Source organism: Helianthus annuus, chromosome 10 (assembly GCF_002127325.2).
Source record: "Helianthus annuus cultivar XRQ/B chromosome 10, HanXRQr2.0-SUNRISE, whole genome shotgun sequence".
In the NCBI taxonomy this organism is placed as follows: Eukaryota; Viridiplantae; Streptophyta; class Magnoliopsida; order Asterales; family Asteraceae; genus Helianthus; species Helianthus annuus.
In genome coordinates, this window is record NC_035442.2 from 160,116,744 (window position 1) to 160,128,393 (window position 11,650).

General features: G+C 35.4%; 1 protein-coding gene and 1 pseudogene across 2 annotated transcripts; both read left to right on the forward strand.

Annotated features, from left to right (window-relative positions):
- The first annotated feature begins 1,703 nt into the window (after positions 1–1,703).
- Positions 1,704–4,397, forward strand: LOC110886211 (annotated as a pseudogene).
- Positions 4,398–8,393: 3,996 nt separating this feature from the next.
- Positions 8,394–11,582, forward strand: LOC110886209 (organic cation/carnitine transporter 7-like). 2 transcript variants are annotated; one of them, XM_022133982.2, is made up of 6 exons: positions 8,394–8,493; positions 8,628–8,896; positions 9,952–10,189; positions 10,258–10,777; positions 10,866–11,068; positions 11,155–11,582. In XM_022133982.2, the coding sequence occupies exons 2-6, from the start codon at positions 8,628–8,630 to the stop codon at positions 11,392–11,394; spliced, it is 1,470 nt and encodes a 489-aa protein (XP_021989674.1). In that variant the 5' UTR covers positions 8,394–8,493; the 3' UTR covers positions 11,395–11,582. The 2 variants fall into 2 exon arrangements, with proteins under 2 accessions (XP_021989674.1, XP_021989675.1); XM_022133983.2 differs by having other exon boundaries at positions 8,430–8,525.
- The last annotated feature ends 68 nt before the right edge of the window (positions 11,583–11,650 follow it).

An 11,650-nucleotide genomic window follows, 5' to 3' on the forward strand; every position in this document is an offset into this window, starting at 1 on the left:
CTACAGCTATGGTTAGTACGTAACTACGTAATCACTTAGTGGGTTTTCACATGATACAATAATGAAATCACGTAAAATGTATTCAAAATCACGTAATAATACATAGTTAACTATTGTTACGTACTGATACATAATCATGTAACGTTACACTTGTTTCAAGAATAAAATACATATTACATAATTATGTACTAATACATAATCACGTAAGGTTACAAAATTACGTAATGTTATAACTTGTAAACAAAATTTAAACTAAGAAAAATATGATAATAGTCTACTCAAATTAAAGAGAATGAAATACTTGTTAATACGATGTATTTTAAAAAATAAAATAATATGAGAAAGTTATAGCCATTTGAAATAAGACAAAAGATCAAATACAAATACTCTTATCATACAAAACGCACGAATAGTGTGAAAAGGTAAAAGAAATGCGATGACATTTTCGTAATTATTTACCCGTAGAGTAATTATCAAAATTACCCTACAAATGATCTTGTAGGGTAATTTTGATCTTGTAGGGTAATTTTGTAAAATGTTCTTGTAGGGTAATTTTGATTTTGTAGAGTATCATAATTACTCTACAAATGGTATTGTATGGTAATTTTGATCTTGTAAGATAATTTTGATATTGTAGTGTAATTTTGTAAAGTATCATAATTACTCTACAAGTGTATCAAAATTACTCTGCAAGTTTCAAAATTACTCTACAAGATCAAAATTACCACACAAGATCATTTGTAGAGTAATTTTGATAATTACCCTACGAGCAAATAATTATGAAAATGTCATCACTTTTTTTTTTTTTTTTTTGCTTTTTCATGTCTTTCGTATGTTTTATATGAAAAAGTCCCTAATTTAGTTTACTATTAATAAGATTTTTGTTAACTTATTTGAATACATAGGCTTATCGTTTTCTAAAAAGAAGAATAATCCTTTTTATCAAATTTTGCAAATACAAATAAAGTAATTTTAAAAGAACTAAACAATTTTTATCGTGTTTAGTCGGTGTTGCTTGTTAAAGAAAAGTAACTCACATACGTTTGGGATTTCTTAATGTACCTTTTACTTAAAAGTTTTTTGTTCCGTCACTCAAGAGAAATAAAAGAGAACAAGACCATCGGATTTTAAGTTCTAATATTTCAGCCCCGTTTAAGTTCCGCCATTGCCGCGAGTTTTCCCGGTTTCCTTTGTTTCGCACGTTTTGTACCCAATTTCTATTTGTATTTAATCCTAACACTTATATTATATATTTGTCTTTTAGAAAGAAAAAAAAAACTAAATCCGGATTATTTACTGGATTTAAAAAAATGGTTTGAATAATTCATTCCGGATGCAACATGATCGAGTTTTATAGACCATTGAACCGAATAAAATTTGATCCGGATTTCACAATCCAGTTTCTATTGTTTAAGTTATCTGGATACTATAAAATGATTAAAATCCGGTCCCATTTAAAAAAATAATTAAAAATCATTTATGCACCTCTACATGCATGCATGAAACACCGAATGTTGTTCGGGTCGGTCTTGACACCTGTTTGCATTCATAAATCAAAAAAGAAAAAAAGAAAGAAAAAGAAACTCAGATAGGATAATGACAAAGTTTGTCAGTGATACCTTAATTCCCGCAAGTGACTTAAGTGCTCTGTCTTTTTATTCAGTCAGAATTCAAACACAAAGGTAGGTTTCAGTTTCTAAGTTGGTTTATTCATTTTTGCAAATTGTTGACCAGATGGGAGATGAAGGGTCAGTTAGCTACACACTGGATGAAGCACTGGGTGCAATTGGGTTTGGGAGATTCCAACTTATTGTGCTTGCATATGCTGGGCTGGGTTGGGTTGCAGAAGCAATGGAGATGATGCTTCTGTCATTTGTGGGACCAGCCATGAAGCCTGAGTGGGGTCTTTCTGCAAGTCAAGAAAGTTTGATATCAACTGTTGCTTTTGGTGGAATGCTTGTTGGTGCATATTCTTGGGGGAGAGTCTCTGATGCTTATGGAAGAAAGTAAGTACGTTCCTTTAGCAATCAATATATACACATTTTTCTTATTTGTTTTTTCATTTTCCCATGGTTTTCTTTACCAAGATTGTAATCGTTGGGTGTCAATCGTGTCAGGTTGGCGGGTTGACAAGTTAGGGTTGATGGGTTGAAATGTGCAACCAGAACCAACCCGTATTATTATTCGTGTCAAAGATCTAAACCCAAACCCGTACAAACATAACTTCGGTTAACCTAAACATGACCCGTTTAACCGCTTCTTTTAAATGTGTCATATTATAAGGGGGTTGTTGGGTTGCAAAATGATTAATATGAATAGTTTTTTTTTTAAATATTGAAATTCATTGGAAATAGTAAGTGTATTAATGGAAAACGGACAAAAAGAATTATTAAAGTATTGTTTTGTAAATACTTGAATGAGTTAGCGGGTCAACCGGAACCCAACGCATTTAAAAAATAACTTTGTGTTAACCGGCCCAAAACCTTTTTTTTATCTTTTTTCTTTTTGCATCGGGTTTAGGTTGGGTTTTAGGTCATGTCAGGAATTGCCACCCCTAACTGTAACATAAAGCTACTCATATCAGCAAATATGGTCCGTTTTGCCCTCACAAATTTGTTTTCGGTTGAGTGAGTAGAAACTTCCAATCAACTAGCATTATTACGTGATGAGGGAGAATCAGTGGCGGACCCAGGAATTTTTATATGGGGTGCGGAACAGTTTTAAAAATTTTATGCCCCTAGGTATATAAGTAAAAAAATAGGTTAGTACTGGGTCGGGTCATATAAAACAAAAGAACATCCGACAAAAACTTTTTAAGCATCATTATTACTTAACCAGTTAACCTCATCTTGGTACTTTTGTTTTGGAATCTCAGGAAGGGATTTCTTGGTGCATCAATACTAACAACCTTAGCAGGATTTTCGTGTGCTTTCGCACCAAATTATATATCGTTGTTGATTCTTCGATGCTTGGTTGGTGCCGGTCTAAGTTGCGCACATGTGTTTACATCATGGTTTCTTGAGTTTGTTCCCATTCCAAACAGAGGGGCTTGGATGGTTGTGTTTGCAACTTTTTGGACAGTTGGAACAATAATGGAGGCTTCACTTGCATGGGTAAAAACCTTCAACTAATTATTCATGTAGAGGTCACATTTTCAACTCATGTGGGTTATCTTTTATCTAACGGCCCATTTTGATTCTGTTGCAGTGGATCATGCCTAGATATGGCTGGAGGTGGCTCCTTGGACTATCTGCGGTTCCATCTCTCATGTTACTACTGTTTTTCCGTCTAGTGCCAGAGTCTCCAAGATACCTTTCTACACAAGGAAGATTAGCCGAGGCCCAACAAATTCTCAAGCACGGAGCTGCACTCAACCGAAAAGAACTCCCAGTTGGCCTACTTGTTTCTGATCATATAAAGACCAAGACCAATGATGACAACAACGAGTCTTTAGAAAGCAAAACCAGCAGTTCTCAAAGAAGCTCCTCGTCCGTGTTCATGCTTTTATCATCCAAGTTGATCAGAACAACGCTTCTCTTATGGTTCTTGTACTTTGCCAACATGTTCGCTTATTACGCGTTATATTATTGACTTCACAATTAAGCACGACACAAACTGACTGCGGCTCGGGCTCACCCAAGTCGCACTCAGAAACAGATATCAAGGATTCGGGCCTGTATGTAAACGTATTCATCACTAGCTTGGCAGGTACCCCAGATCCAAATTTTCTTGTACGTAAATGTATTCGTTAACCGAGTTTGATTACATGATGTGTTGTGTTATGCAGAGCTTCCAGGGCTTGGTTTAGCAGCTATTTTATTGGACCGAGTTGGTCGTAAGATCTCCATGGTAATCATGCTCGTTTCAGGGTTCGTTCTATTACTGCCACTAATCGTCCATCAGAATGAAGTGATAACCACAGGCTCTTTGTTTGGCTCTCGGATGTTTATTTCAGCAAGCTTCATTATTGTCTTGATCTATGCCCCAGAGGTATGTCCTATGTTAATAGTTTAGTACTACCTTAATCTGATCAAAATCCTATATTTTCAATTTGAGGTATCCTATGATAATTGTTATTGGATAGGTGTATCCTACAAACTTAAGAACAACAGGAGTTGGAATAGCAACGGCAATAGGCAGAACTGGAGGTATGGTGTATCCTTTGATAGTAGTTGGGATGAAAGCCGGTTGCCACCAAACAGTTCCGGTGATTCTGTTTGAGGTTACGATACTTTTATGCGGTCTGAGTGTTGTGATTCTTCCGTTTGAGACCAAAGGGAAGGAATTAACAGACACTATAGATTTACCTGTTCAGGTAAAATGAATGTTTCAATACATGCAATAACCAAACTTCAATGAATAAATTCTAAGTTATGAAACACTTGTAAGTAGTAGTATTAGACAGACATAATGGAAGAGAGGAAGTTAGTTAATTATCCGGTTACATAACTAACTTATGCATAACAACTAAAGCTTATTGATTTGTGTAGTTTTTACTTAAAATTGGTTATGTGTCGAGCGACATTCATGGCACATTGCTATGTTCTTTTATCAAACTAAAAAGGTAAAATTATTAAAATACGTTATACCCGAATGCAAAGAACACAAGACCAGAAGAAGAAAAAAAGTGTTCATAACTTATGTAAGGGTATAAATTATGGAGAAACTGTAAAAATAACAAGTAACAAAAAGCCTTTCTAGCTAGTATGGTTTGAATCTATTTATCTTGAATCGCGTATCATTGAAACGAGAATAACAAGAAGTTGAGGCACCCCCGTAAGCTAAGACCTCAGTTAATCTTCGTCTTGGATCGTCTTGGCTTTAAAACCAAGAATACTGGAATTTTGGTGCAGGCTGGCTACCTAGTGTTCACATGCTCTACAAACGTACAAGAGTACAAGAAATCAACATTGGTTTTAAAGAAATCAACAGAAGGAAAACCAAAATTGCGTTAGAATATTGCTTATGTTTCATTTTGTGGGTCCTGTTTCTATGATAATATAGTTGTATTTGACCACCAAGTGCCGCTCGCCTGCAAGGTGTTAAAATTTAGTACAACACTGTCATATGTTTTGTAGCACATAACCTCTTTTGCCAAAGTTCCTTTTACCAAATGATGATTGAAATAACAGGTTTTCTTTGAACGGCGACATTCGTTTATAAAACTATTAGCTTATATACCTAACATCATAATGTAAGCTTTTGGTTTATATTCTACTATTTAAAGAATTTATCACGTCTAGAATCTTGAATTCTTAGAACTGATGTTACAGAACTTAAGTTATTAATGATGAGCAGACGTTGCTACTAACAAGTGTTAATATTGGTGAAGAATGAAAGGACAACTTGCTCCTAATGCCAAGTTGTTAGTTCTAGGAACAATTGATGCAGACAGGCTAACTAATGCAAGTTTCTATCAAGGACAAGTAACTTGTTGCACTTGCAAGTTAGTGCTATCGATGAAGTAAAGATGAACTTTACTACTAATAAGAATGGGTTTGATTGTTTTCCTTAAAAATTATTCTTGGACAAATATCTTGCAAGTCGGTGACCATATATACTTTCAAAATCCACAATTCAAGTCCGGAACAATAAATCTCAAAATTATTTTACTTGCATAAAATTAATCCAATCACAGGGCCAGAATTGTGGACTCCGTCAAGATGTCCAACAAAACTGATTGCACAAAAACATCACAAGCAGATTGGAAGGCCAAAGAAAAAGAGGAGAAAAACCAAGGAAGAGGTCGAAGCTGGGTTTTCGGGGAGCACAACAAAATGTAGCAAGTGCAATAAGAAGGCCATAATTGTCGAAACTGCAAGGGTCAAGGTGGGACACAATCATCACAGGTGGATACAACATAGGTCACACTACAAAGAAAAATCCCCTATAGGGAGGAAGCCTATAGGGACAACACAGTTCATCTCTATAGATTACCCTATAGAGAGGACATGTCGTTTCTATAGGGTTTTCGTGTCTTTTAAGATGGGTTACCTTAGGGTGTTAGGAGTGGTTAAACACTTGAGAGGGACAAACTAAAAAATCAACCAATCAGAGTGCGTCACGTCAATAAGTGAAAAGTGTTTAAACTTTGGTGAAAAGTGTTGGCAATGTTTTAGACATTTGGTGAAGTGGTATGGTAAACTTTAAAAAAAAAAAAAAAAAAAAAAAAAAAGTGTGATTGGTTGAGATTGGAATGGACCTCACCCCACACTACCTCCTCTCTCTCTCTCTCCTTCTTCCCTTCCCCGTGTCGGCATGCTCTCCCCGCTTCACACAATTCTCGGCATCGGCAAAGGGTTGGCGGCGGTGTTTGCCGCGCGGCAACCCGCTTTGCCGCACCCTTTGCCGACTCCACTCCTAACACCCTTATAGAGACGATATATCCTCTCTATGCTTTTTTTAATTCTCTAGTTTGTTGAATTGGAAATTTAAAAAAAAAACGTTTTAACCTATAGAAAGGACATATCGTCTCTATAAGGAAATATAATTTTGTTTTGTTTTTTTAGTTTTGGTTAATAAATAATTGAAAATAAAAAAAACGTTATTCGCATATAGAGACGACATGTCGTCCCTATAAACCCAATTAAGTTTATTAATTTATTCTTGTTTTTTAACTAAAAAATATATTTAAAGAGACGACATGTCGTCTCTAAAATGTTTGAAATAGAAATTTTAAAAAATAAATAAACTAACCTATAGAAAAGACATATCGTCTCTATAGGGAAACATAATTTTGATTTGTTTTGTTTTTTTTTTTTTTTGCTTAATAAATAGTTAACAATACAAAAAATTATTCGCATATAGAGACGACATGTCGTCCCTATAAACCCAATTAAGTGTATTAAGTTATTCTTGTTTTTTTAACTAAAAATATATATTTAAACCTATAGAGACGACATGTCGTCTCTAAAATGTTTGAAATTAAAATTTTAAAAAATAAATAAACTAACCTATAGAAAGGAAATCTAGTCTCTATAGTTGAAAATATTAAAAAAATAAAAATCCTATAGAGACGACAGTCGTCTCTATAGGTGAAAATTGTTTTTAAAAGAAAATCCTATATGGACGACATGTCGTCTCTAAAGGGCTTAAAAATATTTTAAGAAAATGTTTTTTTTTTATTTGGTAAATATTAATTTATTTTTTATTATTTTTTAGCAAAGACTTATACAGACGACATGTCGCCTCTACATATTCATCTATAGCAACGACACTTATAGAAAGGACTTAGGTGACCTATAGAGACGGAGAGACAATATGTTGTAGAGACAGTTAAAAAGACTTATAGAGATGACATGTCCTTTCTACAGGCCAAAAAATTGTTGTACCTATAGGATCTTTTTCTTGTAGTGTCACACCATGTGCCCTAATATCATCACATGTTGCATAAGTGTGATGTTTTAATAATGCCTTTGGTTGTGTTTGAACAATTTGGATGGTTATGTTGGTTGTGTTTGAACAATCATGTTTTGTTAGACAATGTGTTGTATTAGACAATGTCTTTCTTGTGATGGTGGGGCTCAATTCGGTGGTGGTGGCTGGGATACGGTAGTGATGGTGGCTGAATTTGGTGATGGTGAGGTTGGTTGAAGAGATTGGATTCGCTAGGAGAAGGAGACAGGGTTGTATGTGTATATCATGTAATTTTTTTTTAAAATAAATGAGTAAAATTACCGATCTATCGTCAATGGCAAGTCACATGATCAGACATAACTTAAATTTTTAACCTAGTTAGTGGTAAAGGGCGAAAGGTGTAATGAGTTTTCCAAATAAAGGATTGTGACTGTAATTATTGAATTTAAAGGCTATCCATTGCAATTCGATACAAACATAAATGACGAAAAGTGTAATTTACCCTAAAAAAAACTCTAAAAGGGCCCATCTTTTTAGTTCGTTTGAGGCCTCCAAAAACGTTACACCTGCCGTAGTGGAAAGATAAAATATGTGACAACCCCATAACTAAAAGATGATTGCGTACAATTAATAAAGAAAAGATGTAATTTTAACTCTCATATGTGAAAATAAAAAATAACGACCTGATTTTTTTAGAGTTAATTACTATATTTTTGTCCCTGTGGTTTGTCAAAAATTACTATTTCAGTCCATTAGTTTAAAATTTGCGATTTCTGTCCCTGTGATTTCACTTCCGTAACCATTTCAGTCCCTGTGGTTTCACTTTCGTAACCATTTCAATCCATTTATTCTGTTACTACGGGGACTAAAATGGTTACGAGGTGGACTGAAATGGTTACGAAAGTGAAATCACATGGACTGAAATCGTAATTTTTAAACTAATGGACTGAAATAGTGATTTTTGACAAACCACATGGACGAAAACAGTAATTAACTCGATTTTTTTATTAGTCCCACTTTCTGTCTTTTTGTCAGTTGCTTGAAATTTATATTTAAAATCAGTCATCCACAAAACGCTGATATCATCGTGCTTTCAGAATTTCTATGTCAACAAAGTTAATTATAACATAAAGAAAGGTATTCAATCATTATCCATCAATCAACTGCAGGTTTCAATTTCTAATATTATAGTTTTTGATCAGTTTTTTCCTTTTTTGCTTTTGTTCTTGAGATTATGTATCATCTGTTGTATGATTGTGTTGGTTGACCAGATGGGAAATGAAGGGTTTGGTTATACACTGGATGAAGCACTATGTGCAATTGGGTTTGGTAGATTCCAATATATTGTCCTTGCATATTCTGGTCTGGGTTGGGTTGCAGAAGCTATGGAGGTTATGCTTCTGTCATTTGTGGGACCAGCTATTCAGCCTGAGTGGGGGCTTTCTGCTAATCAAGAAAGTATGATATCAACTGTTGCTTTTGCTGGAATGCTTGTTGGTGCATATTCTTGGGGGGTAGTATCTGATACTTATGGAAGAAAGTAAGATAACTTTACCAATATAAACATTTCTTTTCTTGTTTTTTCTATGGCTGCAAACGAACTAAACGTTCAGCGAAACCGTTTGCCGGGAAGTTTGTTTGTGTTCGTTCTTTTAATAGATGAACAAACACGAACAAGAAATTTCATTTATTTATGTTCGTGAACGTTTCTAAATGTGTTCGTTTGTGTTCAATAGCTTATTAGTATTTACAATTTTTATATTTTATTCACATACTTCAAAATTCCGACAAATAAAATCTTTAATAAGTATCAGTGTATTATATATTCTGTTCATGAACATTAGTAGTGTTTGTTTGTGTTCATGAACGTTCGTTTGTGTCATTCCCCAAAAGAGTTAAATGCCATTTTAGTCCCTGTGGTTTGGGCCATTTTGCCAGTTTAGTCCAAAGGTTTCATTTTTAACCTGTGGGTCCAAAAAGGTTTCACAGTTGCCATTTTAGTCCACTGGGTTAACTTCATCCATTTTTTCTATTAACGAGAAGGCCAATTTGGTCATTTTGTATGTAATTCTGTTAACTAAAAGGGCAATTCAGCCATATAAAATGACCGAATTGGCCTTCTCGTTAATAGAAAAAACCGGATGAAGTTAACCCAGTGGATTAAAATGGCAATTGTGAAACCTTTTTGGACCCACAGGTTAAAAATGAAACCTTTGGACTAAACTGGCAAAATGGCCCAAACCACAGGGACTAAAATGGCATTTAACTCTTCCCCAAAATTAACAAATGAACACGAAACGTTGATTTCCTTAACGAACGAACACGAAAAAAAAAATCTAGTTCGGTAAGTGTTCATGAACAATTCGTGAACACATATAATTCCTTAACAAACAAATATGAACAACGTCTTGTTCGTGTTCGTTCAGTTCGTTTACCGCCCTAGTTTTTTCCATTTTCCCATATGATAATATTTACCAAGATTGTAACTGTAACATCCAGTCACTCATATCAACCAAGGTTTTAGGTTCAAACATACACTGTTTGATCATCAGTAATACTTAACCTCTTGTTGGTCCTTTTGTTTTGGCATTTCAGGAAAGGATTTCTTGGTGTAGCTATAGTAACAAGCTTAGCCGGGATTTTGAGTGCTTTCGCGCCAAATTATATATCATTGCTGATTCTTCGCTGCTTTGTTGGTTTCGGTGCAGGTTGTGGGCATGTCTTTACATCATGGTTTCTTGAGTTTGTTCCCATTCCAAACAGAGGGGCTTGGATGGTTGTTTTTTCAACTTTTTGGACAATAGGAACAATTATGATGGCTTCACTTGCATGGGTAAAAACCTTCAACTAAATATTCGCATAGGTTGTATTGCGAAAATTTATAAATAAATTGTATTGCAGTTGATCATGCCTACATATGGTTGGAGATGGCTCCTTGGATTATCTGCAGTTCCATCTTTCATGGCACTACTGTTCTACGGTCTAGTGCCAGAGTCTCCAAGATACCTTTGTACACAAGGAAGATTAGCCGAGGCCCGACAAATTCTCGAGAACGGGGCTGCACTCAACCAGAAAGCGCTTCCGGTTGGCCTACTTGTTTCCGATCATATAAAGACCATAACCGGTGAGGATGACCATGAGTCGTTAGAAAATAATGCGTTACTCTCTTCCACGACAAGTAAAACCAACAGTTCTCAAAGAAGGTCGCCGTCTGTATTCATGCTTTTATCATCCAAGTTACTCAGAACAACGCTTCTCTTATGGTCCTTGTACTTTGCCAACTCGTTTTCTTATTATGGCATTATATTATTGACCTCACAATTAAGTGTGGAGCAAAGTGGATGCGACTCGCGCACGTTACACTCAGAAAATATCAAGGATCCGAGCCTGTACGTAAATGTATTCGTCACCAGCTTGGCAGGTACCCTGGCTCCAATTTTTTTTTTTTTTTTTTTTTTTTTGTAAAAACTGTGATCCGAGTCTGATTAGTGATGTGGTGTGTTTTGCAGAGCTTCCTGGGCTTGGTTTAGCAGCTATTTTATTGGACCGAGTAGGTCGTAAGATCTCCATGGAAATCATGCTCGTTTCAGGATTCGTTCTATTACTGCCATTGATCGTCCATCAGAACGACATGATGACCACAGGCTCTCTGTTTGGAGCTAGATTGTTCGTTTCAGCAAGTTTCACTGTCGCGTGTATCTATGCCCCCGAGGTATGTCTTATGTTAATTCTACGTTAATACGATCGAAATCCTAGATTTTTTATTTGAGATATCGTATTATTATTGTCATTTGACAGGTGTATCCTACAAACTTAAGAGCAACAGGAGTTGGAATAGCAACAGCAATAGGCAAAATTGGGGGTATGGTGTGTCCTCTAATAGCAGTTGGGATGAGTAGCGGTTGCCACCAAACAGTTCCGGTGATTCTGTTTGAGGTTACGATACTTGTAGCATGTCTAAGTGTCGTGTTTCTTCCATTTGAGACCAAAGGGAAGGAACTGACCGACACTACAAATTTACATGTTCCTGTAGAATGAATACCTACCCGTGGTCTAGCGGTATGGTGTGTTCAAATCCTTACAAATGCAATGTTAGGTGGTATTTAAGTGTAAAAAAATGTTAAGAAGTAGAATGAAGTCTCATTACATGCATAAACACTTGTGTAAAAAATGTTGTTAAGAAGAAAGTAGAATGAAGTCTCATTAAATGCATACACACTTATGTATATAACAGTTGAAAAGCAATTGCTCATGTAGTTCTCGACTTGAAATTGGTTCCGTATTGGTCACATGT